We start from the raw sequence: 19,246 nt of genomic DNA on the forward strand, positions 1-19,246 counted from the left end.
CATTTACTGATAATGCAGTTGGATTGAAAAGGACGAGAGATGGATAGAGTTGAGAGCCAGAATCCTCTACACTTCAGCCTTTGTGTAACTCAATCGGGTTGTACGACTAACAATGTTTCTGGTTGGCAACTCAGCTCTCTCTATTCTCAGTCATAATACTATGGGAACACAGTAAGATCAAAGGATTCAGGAGAAAGGATAGAAAACAGCATAGGTTTTGGAACGGGGGTGTGGGGGGTGTTGGACACAGGGGCCAAGGCCTCCCCAAATTTGGTGGTTGGAGAAGAGTCAGTTATAGCTCTCCTGATTTCCCCACCTACCTCCTCCCTGGCCACTTTAATTTTAAATCTTTGGACAGCTGGCAGCGGCAACAAGGTGAGCCTGCTGCCGTCAGCCTGCCCTGGAACCCTTCATTCTACAGTGTCCCGCCTACGCAGGAACAGGAAGTTGCTGCAGAATGAAGACTTCCGGGGCAGGCTGATCGCAGCAAACTCACTTCTCCCCAAAGATTTAAAATTATAACGGCCAGGGAGAAGATAGATAGGGGAGTCAGGAACTGGAGAGAGAGGTCATGTCACAGATGCTGCATGATCTGGGAGGGGGTTGGGAAGGAAAGATGCTGCACAGGCTGGGAGGTTAGGAAGGGAGGGAAAGAGATGCTGCATGGGTGGAGTGGTAGGAAGGGAGGGAAAGAGATGCTGCATGGGTGGAGTGGTAGGAAGGGAGGGAAAGAGAGATGCTGGTATCTAATACCTCCTGCTCTCTCGTACCCTGGCCCTCTCTACCCTCTTAGTTCCTTTCCTTTAACCTTCATTGGAGTTCCTTTCTATCCTAACTCTGTAAACCGTGCCAAGCTCTACGCTTGCAGAGATGGCGCGGTATACAAATCTAAGGTTTAGTTTAGTTTAGGGGAGGGAAGGGAAAAGGAAAATTGGACATATGTATGTTGAGTGAGAGGGAATGAGAGATGGTATACATGGGGAAAGGAAGAATTGTTGGACATGATAGTGGTGGAGAGGAGGGAGATTATAAGCCGCCCTGAAGGTTTCTCCTAGGGCACGGTAGAAAATTTTTAATAAACTTGGAGAGTGAAGTATTGGATGTTGTGGTGGAGAGGGAATGTTGAGAGAGATGGATAGGGATGCAAGCAGAATGAATGTTGAACATGGTGGTGAAGGGAGTAAGAGATGCAGCATGGTGTTGGAGAGGATTGATAGAGAATTGTTGGGCATGGGGCTGGTGGGGAAGGACAAAAGATGCTGTTCAAAGTAGAAGCCAGGGGAGAGAGAGATATGTCTCTGCGGTATAGCACAGTGTCCCAGACATTTTCCTCGTTACACCATGTTTTTGTGATGCCGATGATGTCAAGGTTATCTTTTTGTGCCATAGCTTCCAATTTCCCCATCTTATTCATTAGGCTCCTTGCGTTCGTGTACATACCCTTGAGTTTGCAGCCTGTTATTTTCTTGCATTTCCTTCCCTCTTGTGTCCCTTTCGATCCGTCAGGATTTCTGTCTTGCCTGTGATCTGGTGAGTCTTCCCATTATCTTCCTGCACGTTATCCTCTGGGTATACCGGTTTCCGAACCATTGACTCTTGGTCAACTGTCGGCTTTCCTCTTCTTCCTAGTTTAAAAACTTCTCAATTTCTCTCTTGATGTTGCTTGCAAGTAGCCTTGTTCTGTCTCCACTGAGGTGGAATCCATCCTTCTTAAATAGCTTGCTTTTCCCCCAGAATGTTGTCGAATTTTGCATGAAGTGGAATCCTTCTTCCTCACACTAGCGCCTCATCCATGCGTTGACTGCTTGCAGCTCTGTCTGCCTCTTCTTGTCAGCCCAGGGTACCGGCAAGAGCTCCGAGAATGCTACCCTCGGCGTTCTGGTTTTCAGCTTCCGTCCTAGCATCCGTAACTGGTCCTTCAGTCCTTCCCTGCTGTAGTTCCTGTTGCTCATATTGTTTGTCCCCACATGGATCACCACCACCGTTTCTTCCTCTTCCACGCTGTCGATGATCCTGTTGATGTGGCTCACTATATCTTCTACCTTGGCTCCCAGTAGGCAGGTCACCAGCCGATCCTGTCTTCCTCCTGCTATGTGGCTGTCGACTTGTCTAATGATAAAGTCCCCCATGACGATTGCTGTCCTCTCTATCTTCTCTTGCCTCTCTAGCCACAGGTCCGTGTCTCTGTTGTTTGACCATCTCTCCAGCCGTAGGTCCGTGTCCTCTGTGCACTTCCATGTTCCCTCATCCTGACGTTGGCTTGCACCAGACTCATCTTCCTTGTGGTTGGTCTCCAGGTGGTTCTCACTCATTGTAGGTGTATCTTGGTTTTTGCTCACTATAGGTATATCTTGGCAGCTCCACTGTTGTTGGTGATTTTCCATGGCCTCCCTGTATGCCTATTTGATGAACTTCTCTAACTCCCTGACTTCTTCCTCAACGGTTTCCTCTGTCATGAAGTTTTCTGCCTCTTTGTCCTCCTCTTCCACTGCTCGAAGTGCTTCCAGTTGCAGTATTCTGTCCTCCAGGAGTCTGACTTGCTTCTTCAGGCCCTCCAATTCCTCACATCGAGTGCATACATAAGACCGCCTCCCAGAGGGGAGGTAGTCATACATATAGCAAGCGGTGCAGAAAACTGGGTAGTTCAACATCCTGCTTCTGTCTTCTACATCCATTGCTGTCCGCTTGCCGGTCTGTCATCTGAAGTGGCTTCTCCTTGTGTAGGAATCTGTGTAGCATCCTCGGTGTTACTGTGAAGTCCTTTTCTTGATTTTAAACCTTCTACCCCTGTTGCTTGTGTGTGTCCTCCGTGTCTGTTGTGATTGCCCTCTGCTACTACTGTGTTTATCTACTGCTTGTCTGTCCTGTTGCCCATGTGGTACTTGCCTGTGTAGGTGTCCTTCCTTAGTGTTTCTTCTTTGCTCGTCCCTTCTTAAGGCCCTTTGCAAAGGCGATCTTGCTGAGTGCCATTGGCCCCTCCTTTTTTAAGGAGGAGCTCTGGTGGATGTTGTTGGGGGTGGGCAGAGCTACCTCTTGCCGACGCCCCTAGCTCTCTCCTGCCTTCTCTTGCTCCTTCTTCCCCCCTCTCCTGTTCTCTTCTCTGCTTTTCTTTCCTTTTGCTTTTCTTTCCTTCTTTCCTGCCTCCTACTTGCCTGCCCAGAAGCGAGTGAGAAATAAGAAAGTAATCCGATCTCATGGCCAACGAATGAGGTGCCGAATAAAATGTATATTCAAGAGCTTTTGGATGAAAAAGGTGCCAAACATCGGCTAGACTAGGGGTGCCCAAAAGGTCGATCACGATCGACCAGTAGATCGCAAAGGCAACGCGAGATGATCGTGGAGCCCATCCCGGGCTCCATGATAGACTTGCATTGCCTTCGTTCTACCTGCTTCCTGACGCTGTAAAGAGGACGCAGAAGCACCAGGCCGAGCAGGCTTCCCCACTCGACGTCAATTCTGACTTCGGAGAGGAAGTTCTGGGCCAGCCAATCGCTGCCTGGCTGGCCGGAACTTCCTCTCCGACATTAGAATTGATGTCGGTTGTGGAAGGGTGCTCGGCCCGGCGCTCCTGCATCCTCTTTACGGTGTCGAGAAGCAGGGAGAGCAGAACTCGGTGGCGGTGGCTTGGGGGTCTGTTCCCTGATGGTGGCGGCGGTGGTTTGAAGGAGGGCAGGAAGAAAGAAAGGGGGCAGGCAGGGAGACACAAAAAAGGGGGGGCAGGGAAACAGAAAGAAAGGGGGTATAGAGAGAGAAAGACAGACAGAAAGGGGAAGGCATGGAAACAGAAAGAAAGGGGGGCATGGAGAGAGAATGACAGAAAGGGGGGGCAGGGAAACAGAAAGAAAGGGGGAAAGAAAGAAAGGGAGAATGGAGAGAAAGACAGATAGAAAGGGGGCATGGAGAGAGAAAGACAGACAAAGGGGGGCAGGGAAACAGAAAGAAAGGGGTAAAAAAAGAAAGAGGGAAAAAAAGAAAGAGGGGGCATGGAGAGAGAAAGACAGAAAGTGGGCATGGAGAGGGAAAGACAGGCAGAAAAAAAGAAAGAGGGCATGGAGAGAGAAAGAGGCAGAAAGAAAGAAAGGGGGCATGTAGAGAGAAAGAGGCAGAAAGACAGAAAGGGGGCATGGAGAGAGAAAGACAGGCAGAAAGAAAGAAGGGGCATGGAGAGAGAAAGACAAACAAAAAGAAATAAGGGGCATGGAGAGAGAAAGACAGACAGAAAGAAATGGGGCATGGAGAAAGACTGAAAGAAAGAAAGAGGAGGGGGCAGGAAGAGAGGATGAAAAAGTTGGGGGAGGAAATGAGGTCTGTAGGAGAGGAAGCATACAGGAGGCTGAAAGAAGGGAAGAAATATTGGATGCACAGTCAGAAGAAGAAAGTGCAACCAGAGACTCATGAAATCACCAGACAACAAAGGTAGTAAAAATGATTTTATTTTCAATTTAGTGATCAAAATGTGTCCGTTTTGAGAATTTATATCTGCTGTCTATATTTTGCATTATGGCCCCCTTTTACTAAACTGCAAAAGCGGTTTTTAGCGCAGGGAGCCTATGAGCATCGAGAGCAGGGCATTCAGCGCAGCTCCCTGCGCTAAAAACCGCTATTGCAGTTTAGTAAAAAGGGAGGGGGTATATTTGTCTATTTTTGTATAGTTGTTACTGAGGTGACATTGCATAAAGTCATCTGCCTTGACCTCTTTGAAAAAAATCTGGAATATAAATAATTAACATTTTCTCTGCGTACAATGTGCTTTTTAAAAAATTTATTATTGGTAGATAATTTTGACTTGGTCATTTTAAAAGTAGCTCGCAAGCCCAAAAAGTGTGGGCACCCCTGGGTTATACCATAGGCCTGGATAACGTTCAAGAAGTCAGGGTGTGGATTTGGAGGCCGATAAGAGGCCTGAGATTGTCTGTCCAAGTGATCATCCAGAACCAAGTTCCAGTCACCACCCAGAACAAAATAAGGCAGATCGGGGAAGCAGGAGATCGGGGCTGACAGGGCTGAGAGCAGGGCGGCAGAATGCAGTCGGAAAGGGCTTCAGCAACTGGTCTTCAGCAGTCGCCTTTTGGGTTGATTGGCCAGCACAGTCGAATTGGCAAATTTGTTTAGTGAATTGTGTCCCTCCCTACTTTACATGCAGTTCCCCTCATTTGCATGCACGGATCGGAATTGGATCGCAAAACAGGTTAGTGAATACTGCAGGAGGGAAATCGGGTCGCAAAGGGCTCGTAAACCAATCGGTTTGCTTAGTGAATCTATCCCATAGTGACAAAACCCTTAATTTATTAACTGTCCATCCGCTGCTGATCTTCTTGTTCACGCAGGAACCGATCCACCTCCTCTGGATTAGTGCAGGGTTTTGTCCGGTTCTGATAGGTGATCTTAAATTGCGCCGGTGAAAGAAGGCTGAAGCACACCTTAAGCGCGCGCAGATGAGGCCGCAGGGCCAAAAGCTTTCAACATTTTTCTGCCTTAGCTTTGGTGAAATCTTCAGATATGTAAATGGTTTGGCCCTGCAATTCAATTTTATGAAGAGTCTTCATCTTATCCAAAATCGCCACCACATGTGGAAAACACAGTATTTTCAGCACCATCGGTCGCACCTGCTGAGATCCTGAAGGATACTTGGTCGGCACCTGATGGGCCCTCTCCACCTCTATTACCCTGTCAAACTACAGCGAGAGCACCTTAGGAAGCCAGGCATCTGAGCCCTCCATGCCCTCATGTAATCCACTAAGACGTAAATTGTTCCTGTGGCTTCAATTGCCAAAGTCCTCCAACTGCACCTCCATTGCATGCAGTGCCCGCTGATCCATTTTTTTGATTAGTGGCGATCTCATCAATGAGCTTGCTTTTCCTTTCCAGGTAAGCAATTTAGAGTCCAAAGCTGACATCTTCGCTGTGAGATTTATGATCTCAGTCTTAATGTCTCAGTAAGCATGTTGGAAATATGCTGTAGTTGATCATGTACCATGTCTGCAGTATCATCACGCGGTCTGCCTGCATCGCCTTTGGTGGGAGACGGCAGATCCTGTTTCAGTCTCTTGGCGCCAGAGGAACTCGCAAAGGCAGCCTCAATTTTTCCCAGTTTAGGATTAGGCATCATTGCAGCAACAAATATCACACTTTCTCAAAAAAATATTGAGTGAAAATGTGCAGTTAGCGGAGCCGTTGGCGGGAGCTCGTGCTTCAAACCTCTATATTGTTCGGGCTCTCTAGCGCGACCCGGTAACATGGAATGTTGCTACTTTTTGGGGTTTTGCCAGGTACTAGTGACCTGGATTGGCCACTGTGTGGACAGGCTACTGGGTTAGATGGCCCATTGGTCTGACCCAGTAAGACTATTCTTATGTTTTTGTGTTCTTGTGCAATGACTTTAACCCTTTTGAAAAGAATTTGGCCTTCAAACCAGGATGTCGCAGTTTCCTTGATGTCTTCATCACTTAAAAACCGCTGTCCACTGAGAGATTTCTTCAAAATTCAGAACAGGAAATAATCCGAGGGAGCCAGATTTGAACTATAGGTTGGATGGTTCAGCTGTTGAAATCCACATTCTTGGATGACAGCCTGTCATGATGTGCACCAGCATATTGCCGTTAAGAAGCAGCACACCTGCTGTGAGTTTTTCTCATCTCTTCTCTTTGATTGATTCCCTCAAAGTGATCATTGTGTTGGCATAACTCTCCCGGTTATGGTTGTCTTGTGTGGCATTAACTCCAGAAGCAAAAGGCCTTCATTATCCCAGAAGACAGTTACCATGACTTTGCCTGCAGATTTTTCAGTCTTGAACTTTTTTGGGGTAGGGGATGACTTGTGCTTCCACTGCATTGACTCCATTATCCCAGGACAAGCAGGCAGCATATTCTCATATATGGGTGACATCATCCATGGAGCCACGATGTGGATAGCTTCACAAGCAGACTTCCTTGAAGAACTTTTAGAAAGTTTGCGACTGTCGCACCGAGCATGCGCGAGTGCCTTCCCACCCGACGTAGGGTGTGTGTCTCCTCAGTTCTAGTTTTTCCATGGAGCTGAGAAGCCATCGCTTCGAGGTTCTGCGTGAGTATACAAACTAGTTTGGTCTTTTTTGCCTTCTCTGCTGTGGCTTTTGCTTGTTATTTTACTCTGAGAGTTGTTGCGATATGTGTCAAAAAAAATAATCTACCTTATTTTGACTTCTGGTAATTTGGCTGCAGCCATCTTTACCTCGATGTCCCGTCCAATCACTGGCTTCAAGAAGTTTAGTCGGTGTCAACGTGCGATCTCCATCACCGATCTCCATCATTGGTGTATTCAGTGTCTGGGCCCAGACCACTGCACAGAGTTGTGCATTCGCTGTGCTACACTTCAGAAGAAGTCTTACTTTTTTTTTTTTACATTACATTGTGCTTGTTAACCGCGTAACCACAAGTTTAAGAAACGGCTTCAACAAGAGAAAATCTTTGGAGGTATGGATCTGACTTCGGATAAACCTTTTACCTTGACATCGACTAAATCTTCCTCGATGGTAAAGGCCTTGGCCTCAACACCTACCTCTGCCTCGACTAAACCAGTCTCGATGGCCAAGTATTAGACCTTGGGGGAAGTCGTCGAAGACATCTCTGGATGGGGCTCCGTCCAAGTCGATGTCTCATCACCCAGGCATGCTGGCTAAGAAGCCACCAGCCCTCCAAGCTGAGTCTCTGGCCATTCAGGCAGAGAGTTTAGTCCTGCTGGCCACCCAGAGGCTTGCAGATAAAGAAACCTTTCTAGATCGAGGTCTTCCTCGCCAGAAGGCACACCTGCATCAAAGATACCAGCTCCATTGGTGTCAGTGCCTGTTTTTCAGGATATGCTGGAAGCACTTTTGCACAAGGAGTTTGGCAATATGATTGCAAAACTAACTTCAACCTCGACACTGCTACCTGCAGTCCAGCCTGAGCACTCTTCTACTTTACAAGGAGTCAAATCCTTTAGAGTGTCCCGAAACCAACATGAGCACTCATCTAACAGACAAGAAGTCAAGTCGTTGAGAATGTCTCGATCTCGATCCTCATCGAGTCATTCCTCGTTGCATCAATCCAGGTCACCAAGGTCTTGAACTCCAGCTCTGCTTTCGCACCATCCATCGAAGCATTCATCGAGGCAAGTCTCAAAGTCACCTCGACAGACTCGGGACCTTTCTGAGTGTCATCATTTGAGGCAACATCAGGATGTTTCCCATTCCAACTCTTCCAGGAATAGGTCTTCCTCGCCAAGACACCATTCACCGAGGCATTCTTCATCATCTCCAGCTCAATCCTCTAAAAGGAAGCATTCCCTTTCTCCTGTTCCTTCCAGGAGTAGGTATTCTTCTACATCACTACCTCCTGAATCAGATCTCCAGTATCAATACTCATGTGAGGCTTCACTTTTTTTCTCTGCATTTCAAAGATCTCGTCCTACTTCTCCTCACGAAGAACATTCTTCGGTTGATCTGGTGTCCTTCTCGAAGTTCCTTTGCCAAATGTCTAAGGATCTGGATGTTCCTTTGGAGCCTGATTCAAAATACACTAAAGAAATGTTGCAGGAACTGGAGATGCTTCATCCTCCCAGGGAATCTCTGAAGTTGCCTGTGAATGGCATTCTTCAGCACACTTTCCAGCGAAACCTTGATACACCTGGATTGTTTCAACTTGATACACCATATTCCATTCCAGCAGTGCCAACAAAATTGGAATCTCGCTATAAGACAGTACCTTGCAAGGGATTTGAGAAACCACAACTTTCACACCACCTCTGGTGGTCGAATCATCCTTGAAATGCTCTCACCCTTCTAGAGTCTGTGCAGCGGTCCCACCAGGCCGGGAGGGACAAATTCGGACAAATTTGAACGTAGACTCTTATCAAAATTCCATGGTGATGAATAGAATCTTGAACTATAACTTTGTTTTACCAAATATCTCAAGCACTGGGTGAAGACCCTGCCTTCATTTTTCAAGTACTTACCTCCGCATCGTTTGACTGAATTTCAGCACATGCATTCTACTCTATCTCAGTGAGGTTAGAGAAACTGGGCCTCTTCTCTCTTGAAAAGAGGAGACTGAGAGGGGACATGATCGAAACGTTCAAGATAATGAAGGGAATAGACTAAGTAGATAAAGACAGATTGTTCATCCTCTCCAAAGTAGCAAGAAAGAGAGGGCATTCTCTAAAGTTAAAAGGGGATAGATTCCGTACAAACGTAAGGAAGTTCTTCACCCAGAGAGTGGTGGAAAACTCGAATGCTCTTCTGGAGGCTGTTATAGGGGAAAACACCCTCCAGAGATTCAAGACAAAGTTAGACAAGTTCCTGCTGAACCAGAAGGCTAGTCTCAGTTAGGGCACTAGTCTTTGACCTAAGGGCCACCGCGTGAGTGAATTGCTGGGCACGATGGACCACTGGTTTGACCCAGCAGCAATTCTTATGTTCAGCTATGGGTTCAAATGGTTGAAGCAGCATATGATGTGTTTGAAATGTCTTCATGGGTGACTTCTTTCTCAGTGACAATACGGCGCTTTGCCTGGCTTCGCATTGTGGACTTGGATCCAAATCTACAAGATAGGCTGGCAATCATCCCATGCCATAGCACTGAGCTCTTTGATGACTATTGAAGCAGCTATGAAACGCTTATCTGAACATGAGAAATTATTTGTTGCTCTCATTCGACCAAAACCTAAACCCCCATCAACTAGGAGTTTCAAGCCTTCTGCATCTTACCAGAGGCGTTATTCACAAAAGTCAGACGTCAGAGAAAGGGCAGGACCGCCGGAAGAGGAAGCAGCGCAGGCGCAGGGCTCACAGAAGGGCCGGGACCGCCGGAAGAGGATGCAGCAGACGCAGGGCTCACAGAAGGGCCGGGACCGCCGGAAGAGGAAGCAGCAGACGCAGGGCCGGGACCGCCGGCAGAGGAAGCAGCAGGACAACGGTAGGAGCTTCTCCATGATGGGGGTGGGGGGTGGGGAGGCTGTGGGGGTGCGAGCGGTCCTTCGGGGTGCGAGTGCGAGCGGTCCTTCGGGGTGGGGGTGCAAGCGGTCCTGCGGGGTGAATCGGACGTCGGGGGGGGGGGGAACTATGTAAAAAAAAAGTTGTAAAACGCGCTCACGCCTATAACGCGCATGGTTATGCACGGTTTGTAAAATCGTGTATAACTCGCGCGTTATATGCGTGAAAATACGGTACTGACTTTGGATAGGCAGTATGAGCAAGCCAGTGTTGGTAGTGCCAAACTATTTTAATTTTACAGTATTTGACCTGCCAGTAGCTTAACTATGCTGACAATTTCTTATAGCCGTCCCATAATCTGTACCCTTGAGTAACTTTATTCTGGATTGTTTCAACTACTCTGTGTTTGGCATATCAGGGTGTTTGGTTCAAATTCACTTCATAGAAACATCTTGATTCCTTATCCTAGATTGTTTTTCAGGCAGTTTTTTTTTAAAATTGAGCTAATCTGAGTTTGCTGTGACAAAGGGTATGAAGATTTTAATAAATCTAAACCTTTTGGCTTCTTATGCTTAATTACTTTATAAATATTTCTATATTTGTTCCCTTTGAAAATGCAGATTATGTTATGCTAATTGGTGAAACAAACTCCTACATTAAAGCATTTTGACTTGTATTTTTTAAACAGCAGCTTGTGAGAAATGTACAGGGGAATTGAGACTTCCTAATTCAGGTCTGAGATCCAGGTATCTTTATTTGAATCACAGTTGAAGAGCTAGATATTAAACAAAGCCAAATAAACATAAAAGACAAATCAATAGGTTTGCAGATTTTGCATTTTGAATTGTAGTCAAGGCTCTCCTTATGTTCTTTAAACTTCTCTATCTCAGCCTCCCTATGGGCTTCAGTTTTTAATTTAATGTCTTATAGATGGTTTTATAGTTTTTACAGATATGAATATTAGTGTATACACCATCTTAATGTTATTTAGCGATTGAGCTGTCTACCAAATCTGCTATTAAATAAAATAAAGTACAATACAGGCAGTCCCCGGGTTAAGAACGAGTTACATTTTTAAAGCTGTTCTTAAGTCAAATTTGTATGTTCAGTAATTCAGAACTTGAAGATTTTAAGATTCTTGCTGCAACATGCAGAACTACACACTGTTCATATTGTGGCCATGCAGCATTCCTGAATCTGCTACAGGAGACGTGTAGGAGTCTTTGCCACTGGAAATACTGCTCAGTGAAATCAAATGAAGCTTAAACTGTGTTCTTAAGTATAAGTTGTATTTAAGTTGGGTGTCTGTAACTCTTGGACTGCCTGTAATCACTATATACAGTTGGGCTAAGCTCTAACATATTGTAATCTTATTTATATAGATATTTAGTGCTCTGATACACTTTAAAAGGGGTTGGGTGATTGTGAAACTGATGACTTGGTTTATTGCAGTGTATCGCAAACGGTGTGCTTTTTGAGATTTTAAGTGTGCCATTGCTCACAGGGCAGGAAGACAGGCTCCGACGCCTATGTCAGCTGACTTTTACTGTCGCGTTGCACGTATCTGCCAGGACTCCTGCCTTCCTTGTCTCCTTGCCCCCGGACCAGCAGTGGCAGCTCTGTATGATTTTAACTTTGGCACAGAGCTGCCACTATTAGTAGTTTAGCCTGGTTTCATCAGGCAGCTTCGGGGCCTTTGCTAGGCTGGCCCGCATCGCATCATTGAAGTGGGCCGGCCTAGCAAAAGCCTTGAGGTTACCTGACAAAACCAGGTTAAACTACTGCTAGTGGCAGCTGTGTGCCAAAGTTAAAAGCACACAGTGAGCTGCCGCTGGGAGTGACAGGAGAGGTATTGCTGGACAGGGAAGGGATAAGGGATACTCTTGAACATGGGGAGCAGGGAAGGGAGAAGTGGTAATGCTGGTCATGGGGAGCAGGGAAGGGAGAAGGGGTACTGGAGGACATGGGGAGCAGGGAAGGGGTACTGCTGGACAGGGGGGAGATAAAAGGAAGGTAGAAGAGGTGCTGCTGGACCTGGCAGAAAGGGAGGGAAAGGAAAGGTGCTACACACTGGAGGGGAGGGTGAGATGGTGCATGGGGAGAGAGCATGTTGGGTTGGGGGTTGGGAAGGAGGGATGCCACTTGAGGAAAGAGGCAAGGACAGAGAGAGAAAGTGTGCAGGAGGGAGAAAGTGTTGGACTCGTGGAGATGGTGAGATGGATGGGGAGGACAGAAAGGAGGGAAGGAGAAATGTTACACTCTCGGGAATGGGGAGAAGGCAGAGAGTGAAAAGTTGGACTCATGGAGAGAGAGAGAGAGATGTTGGTTAGGGGAGGGAAGGAGGACCAGAGGAGAAGCATGCAGGAGGAAGAGAGAAAAAAATAGACTGATGGAAAGGAGGGAAAAATGTTGGACTGGTGGAAAGGAGGGAGGACTGTTGGACTGGGATGGGGGAATAGAAAGGAGGAAGGGAAGGGAGATGGACTGCAGGGGGCAGAAAGGAAGAAGGGAAAAAGAAATGTTATACTGGGGGGGAGGAGAGATGACTAAAGGAAGGGAGAAATATCAGACCAGGGAAGGAGGGGAGTCTAGTAGCGCTATAGAAATAATAATAGTAGTACTGTAGTAAAGAGAGATGCCAGATTATGGGAAGGAGAGGAGAAAGATGCCAGACTGGGAAGGGGGGAAAGGAAGGCGAGAGATGTCGTCGGACCACTGGGGGGGAGGGAAGGAGAGAGATGTCAGACCATGGAAATAGGGAGGGAAGGAGAGAGAGAGAGTAGATTTTGAGCAGAAAACAGAAAAATGGAAATATTGAATGTTAAGTCAAAGATGGATGCAAAATAGAACAAAATACAAAAGACCCCCCTCATCAATACTGGGCAAGTTTCTCAAATAATATCATGTAACATTTAAAGGCTTTTAAATATTTAAATGTGCTCATAAGCTCTTCAGCAAGGCGCCACAGCAGCAGGGAAATGTCGCTGGAAAGGTGCTTGAATGTTAATCATAACACATTGCATGGAGCAAGGATTCTTGCTTCTACTGGAGTGGCAAATGTTATGGCTCTACAAAAGCTGTTTAACAGTAGCCCACTTATCTGAAAAGGTTAGTTCACGGCTCCAACACAGTCTGTGTTTTCGCTAAGCTACATCAGGAAGCCGGAAGGATAAGCTTTTTTCAACATCAAGTGTGTAGACCAAAGGACTCAGGCACTGCACACTGCAAATAAAATCAATATAAAAAGCTTATCCTTCCGGCTTCCTGATGTTGCTTAGCGAAACACAGACTGTGTTGGAGCCGTGAACTGACCTTTTCAGATAAGTGGTCTACTGTTAAAGTGCTTTTGTAGAGCCATAATATTTGCCACACCAGTAGAAACAAGAATCCTTGCTCCATGCAATGTGTTATGATTAAAATTCAAGCACCTTTCCAGCGACGTTGTACCGCTGCTGTGGCGCCTTGCTGAAGAGCTTATGAGCACATTTAAATATTTAAAAGCCTTTAAATGTTACATGATGATATTATTTGAGAAACTTGCCCAGTATTGATGAGAGGAGGGGTCTTTTGTGTTTTGTTCTATTTTGAAAGTATTGCCCCCTCGAGTGGACTGTAATTCAGAACCCCCAGTCTGTTTGGATCAAAGATGGATGCAAGGCAGACAGTGAAGACGGAGAGAAAAACAGTCAATGGATAAGAAGGCCTTGGAAACATAGTTTATAGCACAGAAAAATAAAGTCACCAGACAACAAAGGTAGGGAAAATGATTTTATATATAGTGATTGAAATGTGTCAGTTTTGAGAATTTATATCTGCTGTGTATATTGTGTGTATATGAAAAATGAATGGAAAAAAATTACATTACAGTTAGTAAAGGGGGTGGGATCTGGGGAAGAGCTTAGGTGGGTCTAGGGTGGAGTTTTGGAGTTCAGTGGTTGGGGGTACTCAGTTGATATTTGTTAGAATTCCCTGCTGGCACACCCTACTGGCATTTCAGGGCCTGTCTGGAGGGCCTCTGCGCATGCGTGGATGTCAGCATGATGATGCCACGCATGTACGTGATGTCATCACGGCGACGTCCGCACACTTCTGGGTGCCTCAAGTCGTGGCCACTACTTTTAGTGTGCCCCAGCTCGAAAAAGTTTGAGACACACTGGTTTATTGGTTTCTTTTGCATTCTCTCTCCCTTTTACAGAACTGACTCAAGAGGTGTGAACTTAAATCGGCAGTACTTAAATCCAGATTTTGAACTTCACCCAGCAGTTTATGGAGCTAAAGCAGTACTCATGTACCATCATGTTCACAACCGTGTACGACCAAACTACCCAGACTGGCGAACCTTTGTTTCTCCGCTTGTCTCTAATATAACAAATACAAAAACTTCTAATCATTCCATTGAAAACTATACCTTCACCTGCAAAACCTCACTGTCTGAGCTAGAGAAAACCAACAATCTCCTCAATTCTGTAGCTAATGAGGATGATTTCATTATGCCATCTCAAGCCTTACAGCAGGTAGAAGAAGTGCCAATGCTGGCTGATGATGTAATTGAACAGTCCATGCCAGATGGCTTTATCAACAATACAGTGATGTGGACTATGGACTCTAGCCCAAAGCTCAATAAGGAGGTGCAGTGTGAAAACCAAGAGTGTGAAAATCAAGAGGAGACGCCACCATCTGCTGATCCCACTGAAACTATTAACCCGCAGGAAAGTGGAATTGCATACTATGTAGACTTGCATGGGCACGCATCCAAGCGTGGTTGCTTCATGTATGGGAACAGTTGCAGTGAGGAGAATGATCAGGTGATAGAGATTTTCTCTCCTTTCTATAATAAAGACAAAAGTTCAAACTCTTACATAACAGGAACGTTGATTTTACTCATTTAGCTCTGTATTATTTATTTAGCTTTGGCATGACTTGTCTTTGGTGTATATGGGAATATCTTTTAAAGACTGAATCCTATCTACTTCTCTCACTTCCATTGATAATAGTGTTGAGATTTGTCTGGAATACTGTGGCCAGTTCTGAAGCCTGCACCTTCAAAAAGATATAGACAGAAAAGAAGCAGGCTAGAGATAAGATCCAAAAATAATGCAAATCGTGGCTCAGAAACCACGGATGGGCTCCTTTTACAAAGCCATGGTAGTGATTCCCGGCATGGCAAATAAGACGAAACCCATAGGAATTGAATGGGCTTTGTCACATTTACAGCATGGGGGTCGCTACTACAGCTTTGTAAAAGCAGCCCCATATGAATTAAAACTTAAAGATATAAATGTGCATATCCCAGGGCAGTGGTTATCAACCCAGTTGTTGCAGCATTCACAGCCAGTCAGCCAGCTTTTCAGGATATCCACAGTGAATATGCATGAGAAAGATTTGCATACACTGACTCCTTCAAATACAGATTTATCTAATGCATATTCATTGTTGAAAGCCAACTTGTAGCTGTTGTGTGCCTCAAAGACTGGGTTGAGAACACTACCCTAGAGGAGAAATAGATGGGGGTTAATATGTTTGAGAAATTCAGATACCTCAAGGATTAATGCAGAGAAAACAAATGAATTCTAATAGGTGGGCAAAATTATTATTATTTTGATAGTGGATTATATTAATGACTATTGCTGGAATCAGGAACTTGGAGAGGAGGCTCCTCCTTAGAACTCTAATTGTGGGACAGGAGGGAAGGAGAGAAAGAGGGTAGAAGACATTCTCTTTCTGAGAGGAGATGAGTAAAAGACATATCTCTGGGTAAGTATCATATACATTATTTTGTTCTGAGCTTTGATAGGTTTGGGGAGAAAAGCTAAATTGTAGGTTCCCTTACATAAACAGTTTAGATTTTAAAAGAGCAAACTGTACTTAGCTAGTCTCCATAGAATAATAACCTTTTATAGTTCTACAGTTTATACGCTTGAACTTTCTGCTAGTCTCTGGCATAGTATAGGCAAAGTATAGTCTGGCTTAGACTCCATTCCCTCCTACCCTACCCCCTCCCACCCACTCGTAGCTCATTTCTTTACTTATAGTCTTAATTTATAGTCAATTATTCTAATTAGGACAAGGGGAGAACTCTTTATTACATATTCTCGTGCAATCCCTCTGGAGGCTGAACTAAAGGGTTCTTGTATGTTTGATAGCTTCTGCTGCAGGGCAATAAAAGATGATCCCTCCCTTTTGAGCTACCTGCCCAGGAGTTTCCTGTCTTGCTCAGTTTTGATCCTGCAGCTTCACTCCATGTTTGAAATCAGTTTATTTTGCTTGTGATTTGTTTTCAATTCCTAGTCTTTTTTTATTTATTTTGCGGTTTTGCCCACGTGCTGCGGATCAGCTCTATGTGAGTGATCCTTTGATAGGAGATCGCAAACATTTTAAATTTTTTCTGCTTCTGGAGGGTGCTGTGTAAGCCTGAAACTGCAGTAAGCCCTCTGGACAGCCAGCAGAGTGGATCAGGCCTTCTGGATTGGGAGCCATCTCTCCCCTGGTTCGTCTGAAAAGAGATAGAGCGCAGGCTGCTGCAGTTCCAAGGAGGTACGCTGGGATTGGAACTGCGTTGCGTGTTTTCCCTGATTTCTCTGAGGGGTCCTGGTGGTCGTGATCTAAGGTGACAGGAAAGGTGAGGCGGTCAGAAGACCTGAAAAATCCAGTTTAATCAGCTCCTGAGGTACTGATCTCCCTATGCTTGCACTATGTATTGCTGGCTACCATTGAAATGCATTGCAGCACACGTCTGTGAATCACAGAGTTTGCTGATTTTGGGGGGTGCTCAAATTGAGGTTTTGGGGAATTTCCCTGCATGTCCTGGTCCCCCCCACCTATAAAATCCTAAAATTGTCATTTTTTGCATTTTCCTGCATTTTTAACGGGTGTTTTTATAGGCAAAATTGGCACCCTTGGTGGCCATCTTGGATTTTCTTTAAACTTTTTAAAGCTATATTTTTTGGACTTAGAAGCTTCGTTTTTGCTCCAAACTTCATAGATGGCCACCTCAGGACAGGATGGCATAGATTCATGCTGTAATGCGGCAGATGGCTTGCAGTTTCGCAGCCGTGTATTCTGTACACCACGGCCCGCAAAGGGCATAAACCGTGCATGGATTCCGCACTAACCTCCTCTGGCGAGGCCCTGCTTTCCTTCGATTCTGCCGGAGACGCAATTCCAGTGTCCGGGTCGCCAAAATTGGGCGAGGAGGGTGCTTATGCGAAATGTAAATGCAGTTCCATGGAAAGTCTCAAGTCTTTAAACCATTCCAAATCTCAGTCCCGTAGATCGGCTCTGGCCGCCGGGGATTAATTTCCGCCGGAATTTGTGGATATGATGTATCGGGTTTTCATGAGAAAGTGGGCTATCCCTGTGTCTCCCTATCAGACTACGGTGCAGCAGCCTCTGCAGCCTTTGGATTCCAGCTTGTCAATCTGCTCCCTTGCTGGTCTGCCTGAAAGCTGGAGGTGACTTCCTGCTATTGCCTTGATGCCTGCGTCAATTTCTGTGCCGTTGCTGTCGCCCGGCTCTTCGGTGGGCTCCGCTGACATGGCTAGCCTAGCGGATCTCGGGGATTCCCAGAACACTGTTTCCCACGATGTGGGAGAGGATAAGATGGTGTGCAGGCTAAGTCCAGTTGCCTTCCTGATCTTATCTCGGAATCCCTGTGGACATTGGAACTTGACTCAGACTAAAAAAGGGATGGTTAACAAGATTAAGAATGTTTTAATGCCCCTGTATTGCTCCATAGTGCGACTTCATTTGGAGTATTGTGTTCAATTCTGGTCTTCTTATCTCAAGAAAGATATAGTGACGCTAGAAAAGGTTCAAAGAAGAGTGACCAAGATGGTAAAGGGGATGAAACTCCTCTCGTATGAGGAAAGACTAAAACGGTTAGGGCTCTTCAGCTTGGAAAAGAGACGGTTGAAGTCTACAAAATCCTGAGTGGAGTAGAACGGGTACAAGGGGATCGTCAAAAATTATAAAGACTAGGGAAATAGTTTTAAAACCAATAGGAGGAAATTTTTTTTCACTCAGAGAATAGTTAAGCTCTGGAATGCGTTGCCAGAGGATGTGGTAAGAGCGGATAGCGTAGCTGGTTTTAAGAAAGGTTTGGTCAAATTCCTGGAGGAAAGTCCATAGTCTGTTATTGAGAAAGACACGGGGGAAGCCACTGCTTGCTCTGTATCGGTAGCATGGAATATTGCTACACCTTGAGTTTTGGCCAGGTACTAGTGACCTGGATTGGCCACCATGAGAATGGGCTACTGGGCTTGATGGACCATTGGTCTTATCCAGTAAGTCTATTCTTATGTTTTCAGAGATTAGGAAAGCTGGCAAATTGGGTAACAGTATAATAGGTGATTTCAATTACCCTAACACACAGAATATTTTCGAGATCAGAGTAGGCAACTTATCATAATACTTAGACCAATTATACTCTACTCTTATCCTAAGGGGTAATCAGACTGCTGCTACATAAATAACACATTCAAAATGAAGAAAAAAAAAGTCTTCAGTACATTATAGTTTTACACTAAAAAATAGTGATTGCAGCTTAATCATTAGTCAATAAAACTCCACTGATATTATTAGTTTAATGCCACAAACAGTCTCATACCACTTATGGGCAGTTAAGAAATTCAATACTCTCTCTTTATATTTCAAATCATGCAGGAACCTAATAAAGTCCTTAGCTCAATACATCAGCTCGGCCATCTTCTTTTCAAAAGTCCTGCATCACATATGTCTCATGTCGGCAAATTGTGTCTTCGGGAGAAATCCAGAAGAGTCACAATGCTTTACAAGTGGCTTCATCAGATTTTTTTGCTGTAACACATTATCTATGTTGCACTAATCTTGTTTTTAGTTGTCTAGACATCTGCCTAATATCCGAGTAAGTTTCAAGTTTCAAATTTATTCTAGTTCTGATTTAAACGCAATATCAAGTATTTTCAATGCGTATAATAATAATAAAAATTTTGGGGAACAAATAAAATCATTTGAGACAATAAGCATACAAACCTATCCAGTTAATTAAAGATACATAAGTAATATCAGGAAAAACTAAATTTGTTTTAAAAGAAAAAAAAACGAAAATAAAAAAAACATTTAGGAAAGGAATAACATCAGGAAGGGTATTAAAAAAATTTTAATGAAATTTGGTTTGGAAAAAATGTTTAAAAAAAGGCTTACTCTAGAAGTAAATAGGAAAATCAGAAAAGATTATCTGATCTAAGATTCATATGCATCTTTATAAAGATAGCTTTTTAGTTTGCTTTTAAATTTTTCTAAGGAGGTTTCAGCGCACAGAAA

General features: G+C 44.8%; 1 protein-coding gene across 1 annotated transcript in view; it reads left to right on the forward strand.

Annotated features, from left to right (window-relative positions):
• Positions 1-19,246, forward strand: part of AGBL5 (ATP/GTP binding protein like 5) — a 327,772-nt gene that overhangs the window by 163,487 nt on the left and 145,039 nt on the right. Inside the window, 1 exon segment of the mRNA XM_033939734.1 lies at positions 14,142-14,751. Within this exon segment, the coding sequence (XP_033795625.1) occupies positions 14,142-14,751 (610 nt within the window).

The sequence above is a fragment of the Geotrypetes seraphini genome, chromosome 3 (genome assembly GCF_902459505.1).
Source record: "Geotrypetes seraphini chromosome 3, aGeoSer1.1, whole genome shotgun sequence".
NCBI classification, from domain to species: Eukaryota; Metazoa; Chordata; class Amphibia; order Gymnophiona; family Dermophiidae; genus Geotrypetes; species Geotrypetes seraphini.